This window comes from Mus pahari, chromosome 16, assembly GCF_900095145.1.
Source record: "Mus pahari chromosome 16, PAHARI_EIJ_v1.1, whole genome shotgun sequence".
In the NCBI taxonomy this organism is placed as follows: Eukaryota; Metazoa; Chordata; class Mammalia; order Rodentia; family Muridae; genus Mus; species Mus pahari.
The window spans coordinates 19,379,391-19,401,564 of NC_034605.1; the positions used below are offsets into that span (position 1 = coordinate 19,379,391).

Below are 22,174 nucleotides of genomic sequence, written 5' to 3' on the forward strand. Positions count from 1 at the left end.
GTCCACATTGAGCTGTCTATTAAAAAAAATAGGAGGGGGAAAAAAAGCCTTCAGGAGTTTTACAGGCACTGACAATGCTTTGTCTTCAACTGCCCCAAGCCATATCTGAATCCCAATAAATGCAGAGTTTAGTGGGGTTTTTGTTCCATGGTTTTGAAAAGCTGCTGACCCTTGAAAGGTCAAGTTTTTATCCACTTGGAGAGGGGGCTGAGCACAAGCTGCAGCTTCTATTGTGTAGAGTGGTCCAGATTTACCTGTTGTCCTCAGTTTGAAGGTTGCACAAAAGCCTACTCAAGACTCGAAAACCTGAAAACCCACTTGAGATCTCACACTGGAGAGAAGCCATACGTCTGTGAGCATGAGGGCTGCAACAAGGCTTTCTCTAATGCTTCAGATCGGGCCAAGCACCAAAACAGAACACATTCCAATGAGGTAAGCCTCCCCTGCTTCCCAAAGCTACCAGCAAAAACAATGAGCTTCCATGTGGCATATATCTGTGACAGTAGATGTGTTCTGTTTTATTTTCTCTGGGTTGTTCAACTGTGAGAGGGCTCTGAGACCCTGCAGGTGTGCAGATGAAGGTCTGAGGCCTTAAGGATAGACCCTGTTTAGAGAGTAATGCAGCTGAAGAAGAAATTCTTTAAAAACCCTTGCTGAACTTAGTTTCCTGTTGCTCGGACCTGCCACCTACTGGCTAGACAGTAGTAGCATTTAATTTAGCATTCAGGCTGCCTGCTCTAATAGCATGGACCCACACAAAGTAAGACCTGGTACTGTCTAAAGACATTCAGAATCATCACAGTGGCAGGTGACAGACAGCTCACTCCTAAAAGCATCCAATTTTATTTGTTTTCTAGGAGAGAGAAGTTTCATCACATGTATGATATCTAAAATTATTTTCATCAAGCAAACAGCTTAAATACAGTTTATAGACATCTAAATTCCAGAGGAACTTGGAAGATATCCTTAGAAGCCCTGTTAATATTTAAGTCTGTTAATCATAGTGGTTTGTGTTGTATTGCCATCATTTTTAGATAATTGTCCCCAGACTACTGATACGTGTAAAAATGGTTACAGATTTTTTTTAGCTAGGCTTTGATGCATATCTGACTAAAAGCGTATAACTTCTTCTTGGGAGGTGTAGCTGAAATATTCGCTCCTCTGTAAACTGTCCCTTGAATAAATCAAGTCTAACAAAGCTCCCCTCATTTTGGATAGAAATAAGATTGCTAACAACACATAGTTCAGGCCTGCAAAATGTGTCCTTGGTTGATTTGAAACATGGTTGCAAAAGGAGAAATTTGCATGTGTTCAACTTCAGAGTGGCCATTATGACCTCATCAGTGGTAAGCTACTCTTAGAGCCTTGCAATATCTAAACCAAGTGAGCTACTTTGCTCAGGAGCCATTTGGCTTTAAACAGAGGTAGGGAGAATAGTCTGGTGATAGAATAAAACAGATTAAAATGACCTTTAATGAGATCATCTACACTGTCTAAAATACTTGAAACTCAACACTTGTAGGTCCACAACCCCCAGCTCTTTCAAAAGGTCATGGTGTATTAAGGAAGGACAGGTCATTTTGAATTTCCTGTTAATGACCTAAGAAGACAGATTTCATTTTTTATAAAATGTTAAATGCTTTTTCTGTATATAATAGCCACCATGTCAGCTGATGCTGTTCTTCTGAACATTTTAGGGAGTCTAGAATGGGCAAATCCATGGAGACAAAATAGATTAGTATTTGTTAGCACTTAAGGCCAAGGGAATCGCAGGCTGCTGATTTTATAGTGTTAGAATATTCTAGAATTATTATACAACATGAAGAATGTCCTCAGTTGTTTTTCTGTCAATCTCAGTTTCAATTCATAGAGTTTGAAAACCTTTGCTTGGAATTTCAATTAATGTAGTAATTAAATTTAGCCATCTTTCATATACGTAAGTAAAAGAAGGCATTCATTCCTTTTGTAGAGTTTAGACCAACCTCTCCTGCTGTAGAGAAATTTGGTCAGTGAATATATTGAGACAGGGATGCACAAATACATAGATTTTCATTTTTTATAAATTTAAAGCATGTACAGACATCTGCTTATTTTAGGTATGGTCCAGTTATTTCTTTTTTCTTTGGTGAGGTTAAGAAATACAGGATTATATGAGACTTAAATATCTCAATAAACTGGAAGATGACTTGGGCAATAATGTTCTTACCAGGAATGAGCAACTTAATTAAATGGGTTACCTTGATAATAGCACTTAATCAAGATTCACTCACATTCAAGTCATTTTTCTGTATAACGTATATGAGGCTCTTTGGTTTTGAGTATGGAAGCTGGCACAGTTTCGCATACACAGAAGATAGACCTGTCCTGGAAATCCAGGTTCTTGTAGTCAAGTTAGCCTGATACTTGTTTATTTATTGTCTTATTTATGACTTCACTTCTTTGCTAAGCAAAGAAGTTATGTGTGAAGACGTTTTGCTATGTTAGGTAGAGCTAAGAATTCAGCAGGGTAGATCCAGACAGCAAGTTCCTTACATAACAGAAAAGCTGTCATGGCACTTCTCTGTCTATGACTTTGTTCTTAATCTTTCAGGGCCCCTGGGCTGTATAGCAGTAACCTCTGAAAGAACCCTTCCCCCACCCCATTCTAGATCATACAGTTTGTATTCCTCCTGGAGCCACATTTATGCCCATTCTCCAGACCACTCATGAGCAGGACCTTTTCTAGGGACCCTTCATTTTTGGCATCATCTTGTCATTGCTTTTATTCCACAGATCTCATTCTTTGTTTTCGCTACCTAGCTGAAGTGTTTCCTCATAAGAATGGCTCCATTGAGCAAGTGTTTACTATGGGTCATGTGCGGTTATAAGCATCTTAGGTACATGTGAGATGTAAGTTAAGCCCAGATTCTATTAACTGACACACCTCCCAGGATTATTCCAACCAAAAAAGGGGTCCTCAATTGTCTACATCTTTAGGATTCATACTTTATACTATAAATGTTTACATGGTCTCATTTTTCCTACCAGAAAAGAAGATTCTGCATACAAAATAATAAGGGATTACATAAAGGATCTTATATTTATTGAGGTTACACATCTTTGTGTGCAGGTCATCTTGCACAGAGTAAAAATAAAATTTATCTGGGAATAGTACCTCAATGCTATAATCCCTGCACCTGGGTGGCTGAGGTGAGAGTATTCACAGCTAGTGTAGACTGTGGAAAAAGAACTTATTCTTGTCTCTAATAAAATATATAGTCAGGAGAAAATGCATCAATTGCTTTCCAAAGGTACTTGAGTATGCAAGTCACAATGGTAACCATCATGCCTGAGGTTGAATGGCCAGGACATGAAAAGCTGACCCCTTAGTGTGTCTGCTATTATCCTGGCATTTCATTGCTATCACAAGCTCCGTAGTTGTGCTTATGTGTTTTATTTTAAAGCAGAAACTTCAAGAACCTGTGTTCTAATGGGGTTTTGTAGTTGACATTTAATGTGCATGTTCATATTCAAGGGTACTTGGTCACAGGTGTGCCGATGTGGTCTTGAAAATGCTAGTTCTAATGAATTCCTCTGTGTTCATTGCCCATCAGCTGTGAACTCATTACCAGGCTAATCTTAATATGCACATGAATGTGTTTATAGGAAGAGTAGCTCTTCCTGTCCCTGTCCTGTGCCCTGTCATTGTCCTCTCTCCTCTTGCCCACACACCTGCATCAGGTACTCTGCTGATGGAGCAGCCTGTCCCATCGGTGCCCTGAGCAAGCACAGGGTTGATGTACAAACACCCAAAGGTAATGGCACTAACTGTCAGAGCCATTCTTCTGTCCCTAATGCATAAAATCCTGTGCTCTCATTTCGTCATGTATATGCGGCAAATCACAGAGCCCCTGAGTAGACATAATTTGTAGTTAATGGGAATCAATTCTATCCAACTGAATCTTACATTTGAAGGTAAAGTCTCTCAGGATAATGTTCGAAATCTTCACTTCTCTACCTTACAGAATTTCAGCATTTTAGGTTGCTCTCATTCTGGTCTTAGGCTTTTAGTGAAAAAGCATCTTTTAGACATGCATTCTGCAAGACAGGGTGTTCAGCAAGGATAAGAGATATATTATTTTAATCATGCTTTTCATGATGATTTCTTACATACTAGCTCACCTGGTACACAGAGATGGAAGTACATAATCCTCTCCTGGCTTTCAGCAAGAGAGCAGGTCCAGAACCCCTACCCACACCAGAATCTGAGAATACTTAAGTCTTTTCAATAAAGTGCTGTGATAGATAGATAGATAGATAGATAGATAGATAGATAGATAGATAGATAGATAGACAGATAGATATCCTCTCATATTTCTCATTACATCTAATCCCTGCTGCAGTGTAAATGCCATGTAAATGACTGTAATATTGTTTAGGGAATAACATCAAGAACTATCTACTCATGATTGTTACATGTATAAGGTTTTCACACTACCGGTGTGAAGTTTTAGTGTTTTCAAGCTGAAGTCAGTTGAGTTTGTGCATGTCGAGCCCTTGGGCAGGCAGAGCTGACTTTACTCATACCAGCATCCCAAAACGCTACTATTTTGGCAGGCAAGGAAACAAAATCACATTGTCCATTATCAAAGGGATCAGTTCTGTAATCTGTATGAATATCTTGTTATAAATGTCCCTAACTGTATTAGAAGGCATGATGAACAACTCAGGGAGAAAATAAAAATAGCAGAAAGGGAGTAGTTCTGCCATGGGTAGACCTGGAAATTCAGAGGTAAGCAGGTTGAGAGTCCTGGTTTTCCATAAATCCCTCACAAGCCTTGAGTAGTATATGGAATGGCTATATGGATAGTCTGTATATGGAATGGCTATATGGATAGTCTGTAATGAGGCTACAACTTTAGAGTCCAGAGACCTTCTAAGGATTTTTACATCTGAACCCCAAACAGATGTCAGGCTACCCACCTACCCAAATGAGCACATTTCATTAAACAACATGAGAGCAGCTCTGGGCAGCTCAGTTTTGTTTCTTCTTATTATAATACCTGTGTACAAATAGCACAGTTTCAAAGCAAAGAATTATTATATCTCAGAACCAAGATAATAAATTTCTTCACACAGAACATCTCTTGTAAGATGTATAAAATTGTACTGATATCATCTTCTTGTAAGCCTATCTCTCCATTATCATCATCAGTAGATGGAGAGCCATGATACTTCCAATCACAGCATAAATGCTTCCAACAATGGAAAGGCAATTTATACACTATTACCACTTGCAGAGCTCTCTAAATAATACCTATTAAGCTAGATTCTATGGACACTGAGCAATATCAAATAGGCTTTCTAAGTCATTAGACCTGAGAGGTACCTAAATGCTGTGGAAGTACTTTTGAAAGAATAAGAATTGTAATGAGCAACTGCTAAGTCATAATCACTTTTACTGCCATTCATCAACAATTCCTTTCCGTGGAATTTGCTAGAAACCGTACGTATGCAAAATCCCTGGCTGCACCAAGCGTTACACAGACCCCAGCTCTCTCCGAAAACACGTGAAGACTGTGCATGGCCCTGAGGCTCATGTTACCAAGAAGCAGCGTGGGGACATGCACCCTCGGCCTCCACCCCCGAGAGATTCCGGCAGCCATTCACAGTCCAGGTCCCCTGGCCGGCCAACTCAGGGAGCATTTGGTGAGCAGAAGGAGCTGAGCACCACTACCTCAAAGCGGGAAGAATGCCTCCAGGTGAAGACTGTCAAGGCTGAAAAGCCCATGGTATGTCATTCACTCTCCTGATCTCCCAGAGCCAAGCACTCATTAAGAAAAACCCAGATGAAAATGTCAAGGGATGACACTATCCCCCTTCATTGTTATCTGGCCACTCTGACTTGAGAGAGTCATGAGCCCATTGATTGAGACAGCTCACTCAAAGTTAATCTGCTTAGTCAATAACTTTGCTCCAAAGGAGTTTCTAAGATTCTTACCTGACTTTTAAAACTGACCCACAGCTGTACCACTTGTGGCAGACAGACATGGCTGTCAGTGTCTTCAATGTGGCTACTCTGTAGAAAACCATTCCTTGAGCCTTTCTGCAAATACGCTTTCTGTCTTCCTTGCCCTGTTGACCCCAAGATGAATAAGCTGAAGTCCGTATTCTTTGGGGTTTTACAGTTCAGTGGGATGTACAGATTGAAAAACAAATATAATTCAGATGATGGGGCTTAAACACAAGTCTGTGAAAAGCCTTCTAGGGAAGGAGAATTGGCAGTGTGCTCAAAGGGCAAAGGCTCTGAGGACAGTTCAGCACTCAGACAGGGAGACCCAGTGGCTCCTGGGGAATGGGAGGGAGACGAGAGGTACTAGTTGTGGGACTTGCCGGAGCAAAGGGGGAGAAGGGGTAGAGCAAGGGCAAGATTAGGGTGTGATCATGGGCTTAACAGCTCTAGTCTTAAGGATTGCAGAACAGGTCAGGGAGAGTAGAGACAGGGACAGGATCCACATGTCACCACAACCCAGCATACCATCTATTGCATAAAAAAAAATGAGAGAGCAGAGAGAGAGAGAGAGAGAGAGAGAGAGAGAGAGAGAGAGAGAGAGAGAGAGAGAGAAAGAGAAAGAGAGAGAGAGAATTGTCAGAATTACTTACAGCTACTTCTCTTCAGAATGACTTGGTTTGTGAATATGTATAGGCAAATTACAATATAAAGATAGAACTCAAACAGCTGCAGACCAAACCCTATATTTCCAGGTGAGAAAATTGAAGTTCCTTGAAATGAATCACGGGGTCCTGTTTCCCCAACAGATGCTGTGTGCTCATGCGCGTTAAATACCAGACACCGTCACAGACATTTACTAATGAACATTGCATTTCTAATAGAATTTCTTTTAAAACATGTCTTTAATTTGGTCATCATGCTATAAATTAAATTCTTTCTTCCTTTTTCTTATTAATGCAACACCTCTTCTGTCTATTGCTCCCAAATGTCTTGTTCTCACTTCCTAAGGACAGTGGGTAATAAGGTGAGGGAATTTTGACTTCTCTATTTCTTTTTTTTTGTTGTTTTGTTTTGTTTTCACTTTAACATGCAAGCTCTCTTCCCATTTCATCTTCCTTTGGTTTTTACGGCATTGTGACATCCTTGGTGGGCATTGCTCAGCTCTGTGCCTTGAACATAGCATGTGAACGCGGGGTAGTTAGACGGTGCCTCATTGTTACTTTTGCCTGGGACTTCATAATAAACCACACTGGGCCAACCAAGCAGTTGTTCTCAAATTCCAGTTAATTACTATCTTGACTATCATAAATTCAAGTGTGGGACTAGATATGTACTGTGTTCTTTGAGGAAGACGTGGATAAATTTGTTAGCGATTTAACCTCCATTCAATTGAGTGCATATAAGTAGTTTCCTGATTGTAAGTACCTGTGCCTTCTTACCTGTTCTACGGCACGTGTGTGCATAGTCCTATACACATATCTGTGTGCATACATATTTTGATTATTATGTTGAAGAATGAAACTTACCCAAAGCTTAAAAAAAAAAAAAAAAAAAAAAAAAAAAAAACTCCTAGCACATCTAGAGTTGATACCTCGATATTTTGCAGAGGCAAAATAATTAAGAGTTTTCATACTCATGATCAGATTTACAAATCTTCCTTAGCTCTGCTTGGTTGCCCAAGGTTGAAGTTAACTGTACCACGTGGCACTTGCTGAGAAAGTATGCATTTGCTTGGATTCATATGTTGTGAACGTAATAAAGCTAGAGGACTCCCCAAGAGAGTTAACCTCTACAAACACTTTCTCGGCAGCATTGTGCATCCCACCTGAGAATCACTCAGGGGGTCTTTTCCTTGCTGTTAGTGGCTCCAGTTTTTATAGGAACCCTGGAGCTGGTACTGCAGAGGCTCAGGTTAGCCATCGTAGGGATTTGAATGTTGTGACTTTCAGTGGCCAGTGAACTTTTCTAAACAAAACTTTTGTTCTTACGAAGATGTGGATTCATGCAAACCCTTACAGTTTTAGATAGACCAACCAGTTGTGAGTGTGAGAACTATCCTGTATGCTATAGGTCCATTCCCATAGTCATTCCCAGACCCTGATGAGCCGGTTACTGTTCCACAAGCCAAGGCTCTTTGATGGAGACTTGTCAGTAGGAATAAGTTTTCATTAGTTACATAATTCTCTTCCAGCATCTATTTGGTTAACATTAGATCATACTGGAGAGAGGCACACACCAAGAGGAACTGTAAAATCATTCTACAAACTCAGTGCTACTATCCATTGCAGCCTCTCTCCCCTCCTGAGTGTGACGGAAGCAAGATGATTTATGTTTTACCAGTTACAGCCACCTTGATTCAGACCCTGGTTGAGGGTCTATAACACTAGCAAAATGAGGCAGGGAGGAAAACATAGAAAACATAATTTGAGAACCAGGTCCGAACAGCCTAGAGGGGTCTTTGTTGGAAGGGGATGCAGTGTCTTAGGAAGCATGTGTATGCTGTAGTTCAGAAGCCTGAAACTCAGTTGGAACGATAAGAATTACCAAAGCTTGTGACTTAGCCTTCAGCTTTGCCAGGTCTTTATACTTAGCTACTCACTGGGATTTATATTAATTTCCAGTAACAGTTGATCCATTAGGAACTGATCCCATTATATACACAGATTCTGTTGTAGTGAATAGTTAAGAAATTGGCCCAAAAATAATGTCCTGGAGATAGAACTGAAAATGAGGAAGTATGTCTCTATAGTTGGCATTTGAAACAACAGGGTCTCATGGCTGATAGTTCTGATCACAGCACATCTAGCATCGTCTACCATTCATCACCTCCCCTTGTGTATCAGCCTGATTGGTGGGCCATTCTCATTTTGGCCCAAACATCCACCAACACATAGTTTTTCTTCTCATGTAACCTGCTGATACCCTGAAGGTTTTGGCTTGCATGAACTGTCATTTTTGGCTCCCTCTCCTTTACCCTTCCTGATGACATTTGGTTCCTTTCTCCTTGACCCCAATAGGCATCTCAGCCAAGCCCTGGTGGTCAGTCTTCATGCAGCAGCCAACAGTCCCCCATCAGCAACTATTCCAACAGTGGGCTCGAGCTTCCTCTGACTGATGGAGGTAGTGTAGCAGACCTCAGTGCCATCGATGAAACCCCAATCATGGACTCGACCATTTCCACGGCAACCACAGCCCTTGCTTTGCAAGCCAGGAGAAACCCGGCAGGGACCAAATGGATGGAGCATATCAAACTTGAAAGGCTAAAACAAGTGAATGGAATGTTTCCAAGACTGAACCCTATTCTACCCTCCAAAGCCCCTGCGGTATCTCCTCTCATAGGAAATGGTAAGTCCCTCCCTAGACCATGTGTCTGTCTGCTCGGGCTATTTCTTTTCCTTTCAGTGTGACCAGAACACACCAGGCAGACCTGGAACCCTTGGTTTTCTATTTGTTAGATTCTTCACGGATCCTAAATAGGCTAGACCGTAACCTGGGTTGATGTTGAACCATTTGCGTTGCTTTTCCAGATGGTCTAGATTTTGAAAATAATAGCAGAATAATACTGGAACAAAAAATTAAAATGAGAAGAGATCAGATTTTGATGAAGAACTTGTAATTGCTTGAGTTTGAGTGGGGCAAGAAAAACCTTCACTAGAGGCCCTTGGTCCTGTGAAGGCTCTATGCCCCAGAATAGGGTAATGCCAGGGCCAGGAAGCAGGAGTGGGTGGGTTGGTGAACAGGGGAACTGGTGAGGGCATAGGGGGTTTTCAGAGGGGAAACCAGGAAAGGGGATAACATTTGAAATGTAAATAAAGAAAATATCTAATAATAATAAAAAAAACTTGGGGGGGGGAGAAAGAAAAGAAAAACCTCCACAATAGATATATTTATAGTTAGTGCCGTAAATCTAGTCTCTAAAAAAACATAAAACCAAGAAAATTGTATCTGTTTACCTAGTTCAAGGAGCTATAAATGCTTGTCAGAACCTGACTTAAGACGTGCTTAACTTTACATCTCTCTTCCCTCCCTCTGTTCCCTCCCTCCAGGCACACAATCCAATAACAACTATAGTTCGGGTGGGCCCGGGACCCTCCTCCCGAGCAGAAGTGACCTGTCAGGTGTAGACTTCACAGTGCTGAACACACTCAACAGGAGAGACAGCAGTACCAGCACTGTCAGCTCCGCCTACCTGAGCAGCCGCAGATCCTCGGGCATCTCCCCCTGCTTTTCCAGCCGCAGGTCTAGCGAGGCATCCCAGGCTGAAGGGCGACCCCAGAATGTGAGTGTGGCGGACTCCTACGATCCCATCTCCACAGATGCTTCAAGGAGGTCCAGCGAGGCCAGCCAGGGTGATGGGTTGCCCAGTCTGCTCAGCCTCACGCCTGTGCAGCAGTACCGCCTTAAGGCCAAGTATGCAGCTGCCACTGGTGGCCCACCACCCACACCTCTGCCCCACATGGAAAGGTTGAGCCTGAAGACCAAGATGGCCTTGCTAGGGGAAGGGAGGGACTCAGGGGTGACCCTGCCTCCAGTCCATCCTCCTCGAAGATGCAGTGATGGGGGAGGCCACGCCTACAGAGGGCGTCACCTCATGCATCATGATGCAGTAGCGAACAGTGTGAGGAGAGCCAGTGACCCTGTGAGGACAGTCTCGGAGAACATGTCACTTCCCAGGATTCAACGCTTCAGCAGCCTCAATAGCTTTAATCCTCCAAATTTGCCTCCATCGGTGGAAAAGCGTAGCTTAGTGCTGCAAAATTATACCCGGCAGGAGAGCAGCCAACCCCGGTACTTCCAGGCATCCCCTTGCCCTCCCAGCATCACAGAGAATGTTGCCCTGGAGGCTCTGACCATGGATGCTGACGCTAACTTGAATGATGAAGATTTCCTGCCAGATGACGTGGTACAGTATTTAAATTCCCAGAACCAGACAGGGTATGGGCAGCAGTTGCAGAGTAGCATCTCTGAAGATAGCAAAGTAGCCCATGAGCCAGAGGACTTGGACTTACCGGGGCTGCCAGACAGTCACATTGGCCAGCAGTACCCAGCTCTGGAGCAGCCCTGCTCTGAGGGCAGTAAAACTGATTTGCCCATCCAGTGGAACGAGGTCAGTTCTGGAAGCTCTGATCTGTCATCCTCCAAGCTGAAATGTGGTCAGCAGCGCCCTAGCGTACAGCAGCCTCGGGGCTTTGGGCTATACAACAATATGGTGGTACACCCACATAATCTGTGGAAGGTTGGCACTGGCCCAGCTGGGGGATATCAGACCCTCGGGGAGAATAGCAGTGCCTACAATGGCCCAGAGCACTTTGCAATCCACACTGGGGAAGGACTTGGCACCAATGGAAATACTTTCCATGAACAGCCCTATAAGACCCAGCAGTGTGGGAGCCAGCTCAACAGGCAGCCACTGACTTCCAGTGCTCTAGACCATGCCTGTGGTGCAGGGATTCAAGGGTCCAAGCTGAAAGGCAACAGCTTGCAAGAGAATGGGGGTTTGCTAGATTTCGGCCTGTCCGTGGCACCAAATGAGTTAGCTGGCAACACAGTGAATGGCATACAAACCCAAGATCAAGTGGGACAGGGATACTTTGCCCATCAGCTACTCAGTGGTAGCGTGCAGCACCAGGGGCCCAGCCGCCCTGGTCAACAGGTACTAGGGCAGATTGGTGCTACCTCACATATCAACATCTATCAAGGGACAGAGAGCTGCCTACCAGGGACTCAGGACAACAGCAGCCAGCCATCAAGAATGGCAGCTATCAGGGGCTACCAACCCTGTTCCAGCTATGGGGGTAACAGGCGTCAGGCAATGCCAAGGGGCAACCTCACTCTGCAACCAGGACAGCTCAGTGACGTGAGTCAGAGCAGCAGGGTGAACAGCATCAAAATGGAGGCACAAGGTCAGTCCCAGCAGCTCTGCTCTAACATGCAGACTTATTCCGGTCAGTTCTATGACCAAACCGTGGGCTTCGGTCAGCAAGACAGGAAAGCTGGCTCGTTCTCCCTCTCAGATGCCGACTGCCTGCTCCAGGGGAATGGCACTGAAAACTCTGAGCTGCTTTCCCCAGGCGCTAACCAGGTGACAAGCACAGTTGACAGCTTTGAGAGTCATGACCTAGAAGGTGTGCAGATTGATTTTGATGCCATCATAGATGATGGGGACCATACCAGCCTAATGTCAGGGGCCTTGAGCCCAAGTATCATTCAGAACCTTTCCCACAGCTCCTCCCGTCTCACCACTCCACGGGCATCCCTCCCATTCCCATCCCTGTCCATGGGTACCAGCAACATGGCTATTGGGGATATGAGTTCTTTGCTGACTTCCCTTGCAGAAGAAAGCAAGTTCCTTGCAGTTATGCAGTAGGCGGTAGGCAAGGAGGACCATAAATAGAAAGACTGAAATGACTCGGGATTTTTTTTTTATTATTCTTTTTTAAGTTCTGTGTGTATTTTAGCAATCTCATCTCACCTGATTGGGATGTGTCTCAAGTATATTCCTTTTATGGAAAAGGACTCTGAAAAACCCTAAGGTATTCTAGGGGAGAAATTGTCTTCCATTTCAGTTTGAATCAGTATTGTGACATTCAAATCACCCTTGTTTTTGGGGTTTTTTTTTTTCTTTTTTTTTTTTTTACCTGTAAGCCTGCCCTCTTTTGAGTGAACCAATGTAAATGTATTCTGTGCATGTTCTTTCTTTTAGAAGAGAAGTCATTGAATTAAAAGATTTGGTCTGCTTCTCTGCTATCCCAGGAACTAGGAATTGGTGTGCTTGTGACCAAGGGGTGACAGGTCCACCTTTTTAAAGCTTTTCTTTACGAACTCAGTGACTTGCTTTTATGTGTGTATGTGTATTTTTAATTCCCACACTGAGTACAAGAATTGAATGAATAGTGAGTTTGAAGATTATTTGTGGGTGCACTATAGTTAGTATAAATAGGTTTTCATGTGTCCTCCACCTTGATTCAATTCAGGGCATACTTTTAACAGCTGCACAAAAGTGGAAATGTGGGGATCCTGGAAATGAAGTAGTTTGATGAGGGTTTTTATAGGGGGTAATCCTTATGTAAGTATGCATCCCGTGGGTATGTCTGTATGATCAGATCTCTGTTGTCTCCTGTACATTACCTTCACCTTTATGAGCATTCAGTGTTATTTAGCACTGCAGTGAGAGTGGGCAGGCAGTTGATGTTCAGATGTGTCACACTTTTAGCTTTTTGGTACGAAGTTAGACCAATTATTGGTTGAAACAATTCGGTAGAATTACTTTGTGGACTGTTTTTTTGGACTTGCTATAATTATTCATTGGTCTCACCTCTTTCCTCATTGTCATAGGTAACTGAGAATGGAATTGACTACACATAGCTCTAAGTAGGTATTCACGCAACCCACAACTGGATACATCACTACCATTTATTAAATTCACTACAGCAGGAGAATATGTCCTTTCTAAGTGCCCTATTATAAAGGAAAAAAAAATGTGTAAAACTTAGTTGTAAAAGGCAAAACGCACATACATTGACATCAGAAATAAATTGCTTTAACCAGTTTTAGCACTGGAGAGCATGAAGCTTGATGTTTAGTAGCCATGTGAATTTCAGATGCTGTTGTCCTTACCATTGGACTAGGACTTTTGTATTCATATTTTAAAGATTTACACAGTGCAGCTGCTCTTCACATGCAGATCAGACATGAGAGTCAACTGTGTGTACACAGAGTTCATGGATTATCTAGCATAATACTTTAAAACTGTAAACAATTAAAAGTAAAATGTTTACCCATCATTGGATTTCCCCAAGGCTGTTATTGACAGGGTTGTATGACTTCTCCTCTTAAATCCTGCCTGTAAAATTAGGAAGGTAAAACCCAGTAGGTGTTAGGTAATAAGAAGAATGTTATGACCAGCCAGGTTCCCTCATGCCTGTTTTCTCTCTTTTGGAGCCCAAATTTCAACAGGGAAGAAACTTTGCCGTGTAGCATGACTTTGTGGCTAAGCTAGCCAGTTTGCTTTCTGATAGATGTCCCCAGGACCAGTCAAGCCATCTGTAAGTTCACTGTGCCCTGCAGCTTTCTCCCAGAGGTTCCTTATAAATCAAAGGACAGCCCACAAGCAAAAGGGAATTGCTGCTCTGATAGCAGGAGAGTAAATAAAGCAAGGCTTCTTTTTGCCTCAGACAGGTCACGGTGTCATCACAGAGTGGGTGATGGATCCCTGAATTTCATTTATCAAAAGTCTTTTTTGTTTTTAAGTCTCTGGTCTGGGTCTGACCTGGCATGCCTTATTATTTGGCCAAATCTCTTTATTACTTTGGGTTTTAAAGAAGGGGTTCAGGCTACTCCTCCTTCCTCATCAAAAAGAGAGAGCTCGGTTCCTGGTCACACCCACTGATGGCCTCCTGCAGCAGAGACCTTTCTAGGTGGAGGCCTTGCATGTGACCTTGATGTTCTCACGTGCAGAGATTTTCCATGTTAGCAGTCCCACCTAGGAGATGGGCAGGGCACAGAGCCAGCACCCCTGCCTTCTTACCTTCTGCTTTTGACTTTTTCATTGTTTTCTTTTTTTTTTTTTTAATTGTTTGCTTTCATCCTTATTTTCCAAGCCGTTGCCTTTAGATTTTTTGGAATTGATGTTTCCACTCAATATCTGACCCTTCTTAATATGAAGATTTCAAAATATAGATTTTTTTGTTTTAAAAAAAGGAGAGTGAAAAGTGTTCTCTCCCAAGAACCACTTTGTGAACCCATCTGTCCTGATAGTCCAGTTCAAGAAAGATCAATTGGTCACTAAAGCTAACTCATAGGACATGAGGTCTCTTTAGGCTTGGTCTTTCCTGTCAAAGTCCCACTCACAGTCAGCAGCCCCTTTCCAATCCTGGGCCGTTGTATTGAGGAGAAAGGGCTTTGGCTCTCTCATGTCACACACAGCTGCTTTTTAATGAAAGTACAGGCTCATACATGGTACTGTTGTTTAACGTCTGTGTTAAATGGTTCGGTGTTTTGTTTTGTTTTTTTTTTTCCATAATTTTTCTAAAGAATTAAGGAACTCACTTCCCTTCTCCTCCCGCGTTGGCTTGTCCTGAGCCACAGGTTTTGATGCTTACAATGTATGTGCCTTATTTTATGTTTCTCTTGTCGATGAGAAGGACCAGTTGTTGTTGTTGTTGTCCAGTCAGCACTCAGAGGCTGCGTGCCCAGACAGTGTCACCAGGAAGCGAACACAGGACTGCGGCAGTCTGCGGTGTTGGGTGACCCGATTTCCTGTGTTGTTTGAAGCTAATAGGAGGGTGTTCTCCTCTGACACGTTACGCTTGTATATCCTGCAGATGTGTAAGATAAACTGTGTTCCTTTTCTCCACCATTTTTTTAGATTTTTTTAAAGAAGAAAATGTGTAATCCTTTTTAAAGAACAACACAATGTAAATACATTCAAGTATTGTAGATGTAGAGTCGGGATGTGATGGCCTCGGGATTTCCTTGGAAAAGCCTGTGGCTGCTCAGTGCTCCTAAGCCATGGGAATGGCAGCCCAGAAACACGAACTCTGCCTTGGCTTTCAGAACCACTTAGTCCTTTTGTAACAAAGAAAAAAAAAATAAAGAAATAATAAAAATGTTTCTTACAGTGTCAATAAAAAAAATCTTTGTACTGAAATATTCTACTGGATTTCTTTTATTTAATTCCTATTTTTAAGAAAAGGACAATTTCTCAAGAGAACTCCCCAAGCTATAGTTGACTCCCCAGTGAGTCCATGGGAAGGAGACCTCTGATGGTAATGTGGAGGGCACTACTGCAAACCAGTGTGAACAGCAAAGGAGGCAAGAACATTTCTGAATGGAGCTAGTCAATGGGAGCTGTGTTAAAGTAAGCCTCCATGGGGCTGGAGAGATGGCTCACTGGTTAATGGCACTGGCTGTTCCAAAGGGTTGTGGTTTGATTCTCGGCACCCACATGGTAGCTCATAAAGGCATGCCACTCTAGTTCCAGGGTTATATTAGAGTTATGTTAGAGGTCTCTAGAGAAACAGAGATTGTGTGTGTGTGTGTGTGTGTGTGTGTGTGTGTGATTTATTAGACTGGATTACAGGCTGTGGTCCAGCTAATTCAATGATAGCTACATATTAACAGAAGGTCCAAGAATCCAGTAGTTGTTTAATCCATGGTCTTCAGTGTTTTCTGAAATCCCAAAGAAGTAGGCTTTAATGCCAGTGAAATACACTTGCTAACAAGAGCAAACAAGCAAAGAGATTATTTCTTCCACAGAAGTGTAGTCCAAGTTAAAGATGGAGCTTCCCACCTCAAAAATCCTGCCTTAAAGACCTGGATTAGAAGTAGGTCTTTCCAGATGATTTAATTAAGAAAAAAAAAAATCCCTCACAGGTGTGCCCAGGCATTTGGGTTTTTGTTAATTCCAGATGTAGTAAAAGTGACAACTAAGAATAGTAGCCATCACACCCGTTGAATTTACTGCATTTATTCACTAGAAGGAGATGAAAATGCTAGCAAATTAATTGGTGGTATAAGACATAAACCTCACATAAACAGGGCTGTACAGAGCATGCTAATAGTCCTATGTTTTTTATTTTTACTGATTTGTCCAATTCTGAGGAAGGGTAATAACAGGGTTAACAATCTGACAACTTGTCTCCTTTTTATATACTATCCTTTTATCTAGAAATACACGAACACACAAATGAAAATCTGGCAATATAGAGACTTTTCCAGCACACTTCTTTTAAATTTCTGTTTTATTCTATGTGTATGAGTGTTTTGTCTGTATATATGGCTATAGACCATGTGCACATCTTGTACCCACGGAACCAGAAGAGTACAACAGATCCTCTGAAACTAGAGTTGCATGTAGTCTTGAGCCACCATGTTGATACTGAGAATCAAACTCTGGAAGAATAGCCCATGCCATTAGCCACTGAGCCATCTCTCCAGCCCCATGGAGGCTTACTTTAACATGGCTTTCAGTGACTAATTCCATTTAGAAATATCTTTGCCTTTGCATTTTCACACTGGTTTGCAGTAGTGCTCTACACATTGCCATCCAAGGTCTCCTTTACACTTGGCCAGTAGCAGTGCGTGTCGTTTGCCATCAGTTTAGCACTGTTGCTGGGAAACAGGTGCTGACGGGGTATCCCAAGCCACAGTATCAGAGCATCCTTTGTAAACACAGGCACACATGAACTTGAGCATGCCCTCTTGATACCCAAGGGGAAATTCCATTGCCCCCAAATGCTTTGATCTCCCACAAAATGTATCCAAATAAATTTGGGGAAAAATAGGAAAGCATGAATTTATACTCTGTCTGGGTGTAAATTAATCAGCTCACAAAAAATGTGTACCATTCAGCAAGCTAAAAATACTAATGAAAAGATGGAAAGGCAGGGTTGCGCCCTATGTTAGAGCAGCATGACTGATGTGTGTGTGTGTGTGTGTGTGTGTGTGTGTGTGTGTGTGTGTGTGTGTGTGTCTCAAGAGGTTTTTAGAAAGTTGCTCAGTTTGTGTTTTGGCTGGTTTGCTAGTCCAATAGCAGCGTCTGTCTCTCAGAGAAAAGCCAGGAATTCAGGAGTTTTTCCATCCAGAAGGCTGTATGTTTCAGCTGGTCTTTGGTTGGCACTGGACTCTCAAAGAAGTTCGAATCTCAGTGAAGGACTGATGGAGCAACAGGATAAATAAATTTGCTAGCAAGAGTGAAGGCAAGCAAGCAAAAAAGCAAAAGCTTCCTTATGGCATGTCAGTTTGTGATGTACCAGATTTTCTACCTCATGATATCCAATCAAGAAAATCCCTTGGGTTTTAGTTGACTCAAATTGTAGTCAAGCTGACAACTAGATTAGCTATCATGTGTCTCAAATGCCTTTTTAATTCCAGAGGGCAGCAGTGGAGATGACACAGGTTTCCTTTGAAAATACCTCCTGTGACATAATTGCATAAGTATAAAAATTCTGAATAGTTTAAGTGTGAGAATTAAAGGGTTAAGAAACAGCTGGGTATGAGGTAAATTATACACAGCCCAGTAATTTATTTTTAATTTTATTCTTTCATTGAAAATAATTTTTCTCAATAAATTCTGATCATAATCTTTTCTCCCTTGTTTCCTCTCCAATTCTCCCCACCTCCCACTCCTCCAAAGTTATGTCCATTCTAGAAAACAAACAGGCAAAAAAATTAATAATGCACTTACAAACAAACAAAAAACATAAAAACAGCCAAATGTAGTGATGCACTCCTTTAACCCCAGCACTTGGGAGGCAGAGGCAAGCCGAACTCTTAAGTTCAAAGGGAGCTTCATCTACAGAGTGAGTTTCAGGACAGCCAGGGCTATACAGTAAAACCCTGACTCCAAAACACCAAAAACAAACACATAAGAACAAAACTGGAAATCATACCAACAAAAGGCCAGTAAGTATTTGGTTTCCTTCCAGACCTATGACCTATCTAGTATATTCTTGGCCATCCAATCAATGTTAGGAATAGGTTCCACCTTGGAGAGTGAGCATTATGTCCAATCAGAAAGTGGTTGGTCACTCCCACAACATCTGTGCCACTATTGCACCAGTATATGCTGGCAGGTTACTATTATAGATTGTAGGTGAGTTGATGGTTCCCTTTGCTCCAACTCACAACCCACCCCAAGCTCTTTCATACCTGCCTCCTAATTATTATTTGTCTTTAACCTACTTACGGGAGCCTCTTCCCTCATTACACCTCCATCTCCCTGCACATTTTGCCTCTTGGTGTGGACAGGATCACCTTAGCTGTTTCTCACAGCCCATCTTAGCCTCTTCTATTCCATCCCTGTTATATGCCACCTACCAAACTACAGAAGCACTATCTAACAGGAAATCCATAGCCACCATACTCCTAAAACTGAAGGAAGAGAACACCCAACAAAGATAAGACTAGATATCAACACATAAAAATCATATCAATCGTCATAACACTAGATGCCTAGACACCAGTGCAAAAGCCCAAACATTAACAGACAAGACAATATGTTTCCACCAGAAACAGTAACCTTTGGTCCCAGAGACCTGCAAGGCACAGTGAGGAGACTGGGCTGATGAGAAGAGAGAGTTAAAAAATGAAGAGGAAATGTAAAGAGGTTAATGTGGCTCGACATCTGAGTCAAGGAATTTATTGACCAAGTCACTCGGCACTATGGGAGATGTCTTACTTTCAGTGTGATGGCTAAAAAGAGGAATCAGACCAGAAAATTGAATGACAAATGAGTCAAAGATGAATTTAGTGACTTTTTCCAAAAATTGCCACATTTCTTTCCACATAAGATGCTACCCAATGATCAGATGTTACTCCATCTCCCCAGTGTGAAGAGAAGGTACTGCCACGTTAATTGTCAGGAGATGAAAGCACAAATCTTCCAAACAAGCAAACAAAGGAAAAGACAACAACTAAAGCGTGTTACAGTCTGAATAGTTACCAGAGTGGGGAAATGCACACCCCGTGGATTATGTTCTAAGGAGAAGGAGAAAGGTGGGTTTTCTTATGCTTTTTTTCTGTTTCTTTCTCCAGTTCCTCCACTCATTGATTCTTCACTTCCTCTTCTCTCCTACAAGGGACTTCACTTTGTTAATTGGTCACTATAAAAAGAGTAGAAGAAAGGCAAAGGTTGAAAGCAAGCAGGAAATACATCAGACCTACCTGCGGCGTCCCTGAGATAAACGTGCCGGGTAAATGTAGTTGAGTCACAGTGCACAGACAGCTTTGTCTTGTGAAGACGGAAAACATGCCATGTATCAGGAAGGCCACTGAAACTTGAACTGTGGCTTTGGAATAAACCGAAAAGTGAGGGTAAGATGGAAATAGGAGAAACACAAGAAACAGAGGGGCTCATTAACACGATGTGGCTTGGTTTTGTTATCCCTTTGGGGGAAATGTTTACAATACCACTGGTAGTGACGGTAGATGGCCAGTAATGGGGTGCTGGAGAGGAACTGATGGGGATCAGAGAGAAGAGGGTACACTTGGCTCCTTTAAGGTGAATTCTTCCCTGCGGAAGGAAGCAGGATAGCAGGTAGGAAGGGCACCCAGCTTCCCTTCCACTGCCTCCAGCCTTGGTACCTGGAAAGCAGAAACATGGAAAGAGGAAACACTAGGAAGAGCCAGGATCAGAGAGACAGGACTTTTCTCCACTATAGTTGCCTGCAAGAACCTTCTGGATGTGATTCTTTTCGTGCCTGGAAGTTGTTTCTCTCCCATTGCAAGGATACAGTTTCCTCATTGCTTGTTCTGTTTCCCATCCTGCCACAGTTCTGTGCAGCCTGGCTAACCCTTCTTTCTGTGCCCTTTTCCTCCCCTTACTGAGAAGGCTGTGTGAGTACCTGAAGTGAGAGGTGTTCTGGCCAGTGAGCTAACCAAGAAGGCAAAGAGGAGCACAGAGCCAGCCTCACCTATTGGCCTGGCCTGGGGCATGAGGCTGGCTTCTATTTTTTAAAGTGCTGACCAAAGTGACATTTTGGGCCTGGGAGGATAATTCTCACACTGCTTAGATCTAACAAGACCTCCTTCTCAACCTCCAGCTAAAGAAAGATTCACAACTAAAAGCTAAAATGTCATTGAACCCCTGCTTTGGAAAAGGGCCCAAGCATACAATGTGTACTTCTAATGCAGGAGCAAATGGTGTATCTCAGTAACGGTGGTCCTCTCGGTCATCAGTTTCCAGGTCATTAAAATAAAAGCCCCATATAAGCATTTGGCTGTACGTTTAGCCCAGTAACATCACTCCTGTTTGTGCTAAGGCCATGCTAACAGAAGAGCTACCAAAACAGACCTTTCCATGGTCATTATTGAGGAGAGGTGGGAACCTTGTTGGTGCTCTTTTCTTGTCTCCATCTGGGACCCTTTGCCTGTAGGAGGGGCAGGGAGAACACTCCCCAGGAGCAGCAGCAGGGAGAGAATACAGCGTGGTCCAGCTTGAGTACTCCCTGCTTCTGGATTAGCACTCTTCCCCTGCAGCTGGGAAACCTCCTGTACTCAGAAATTCCAGGGGCCCCAACATGATCCAGGCTCAGAAATTGGGCCTCAGCCCCTTACTGTTGGCAGGCACAAGGCTCCAACCCTCCGGGGCTTGTAGGAGCCAAATGCACTGTGGAGGTGTGATTCACTGAGTTCCCAGAGGAATGGTACACAGCCAGCTGGCAGGGAATTACTGAATGTCCAGGCCAAGGAATTCCGTTGCTGTTAGCTGGAAACAAGCAGCCAGCTACCTCCCTTCTCTTACTTGCTGGCTGAGGCATGGAGCTGGAGACAAGCCAGGAATCTTGGGAGAAGGGAAAAAAAGGGGGGATCTAAGCTGCTTGTGGCCAAGATAAGTCTGTGGCTGGGGTCCTCAGCTGAGTTAAGTCAATAAATATTTTCATTTGAGGATGATTCTTATGCTCAAAAACATTTACCCAAATCATAGTTGGATTTACTGCCCAAAAGTGATTTTTTTTTCATAAGCAGCAAACGGGAGACAAGAAAAATAATATGTATGCCATAGCTCAGGGAGAGTCTGTATTCTGAATAAGAGATTTCCTCCTCTGTACCTTGCATGTTCTGGGGTCTCTAGGAGTGATGCTACTGGTCTATTGTCTAGGCACTCTTAATCCCTTTACTTTTATCAGGCTATGGTGTCCAGGAAGCCAGCTCCCCTGACACTTTCCGTTTGACCTGCATCCTTCTAAAAAATGAGATCATGGAACATCGTGATAAACTTTTCACTTCAAGTTTATACAGAGAATGAAAACCAAAGATCCTACTAAAGCAACTTCCCCTTCAAGTTTAAATCACTTGAATTGAGGAAATAGTTAAGATCTTTTTCACCTGCCTTTGCCCCATCTGTGTGTCAGTAACAAACACCTTCTACAACATATCCTCGTAGCAACAGGACAAAGAGTGCTCCGTTGGTCCACAGCACTGAAGGTGCGTAGCAACCTTCTCATTCTGTTGCCTTGATCCAGGCTTTTCTTCACTGACTGTGAAGTTTTGAGCAATTTAATATCTCTTTGCACAATTCTACCAGAGCTTCCGACAGCCTCCAACCTGCTGATGACACCAACGAGTTTGCAATGCATCCTGAGGCTGTTCTAAATCAAGTAGATTTAACACGCAGCCAAAGCTAAGGTTTTAAAAAAAAAACAAGCTGAGTCTAATGTAGCCTTGCCAACCACGTGCACT

General features: G+C 42.8%; 1 protein-coding gene across 2 annotated transcripts in view; it reads left to right on the top strand.

The window, feature by feature from the left end:
• Nucleotides 1–15,641, top strand: part of Gli3 (GLI family zinc finger 3) — a 272,053-nt gene extending 256,412 nt beyond the window's left edge. The window contains exons 12-15 of one of the 2 annotated variants that reach the window (XM_021215188.1): nt 268–432; nt 5,481–5,771; nt 9,010–9,337; nt 10,039–15,641. In XM_021215188.1, coding sequence (XP_021070847.1) covers nt 268–432; nt 5,481–5,771; nt 9,010–9,337; nt 10,039–12,359 — 3,105 coding nt within the window. In that variant the 3' untranslated portion in view covers nt 12,360–15,641. The remainder of the gene's footprint in view (nt 1–267; nt 433–5,480; nt 5,772–9,009; nt 9,338–10,038) is intronic. The other variant, XM_029547461.1, reaches the window with a different exon arrangement.
• The last annotated feature ends 6,533 nt before the right edge of the window (nt 15,642–22,174 follow it).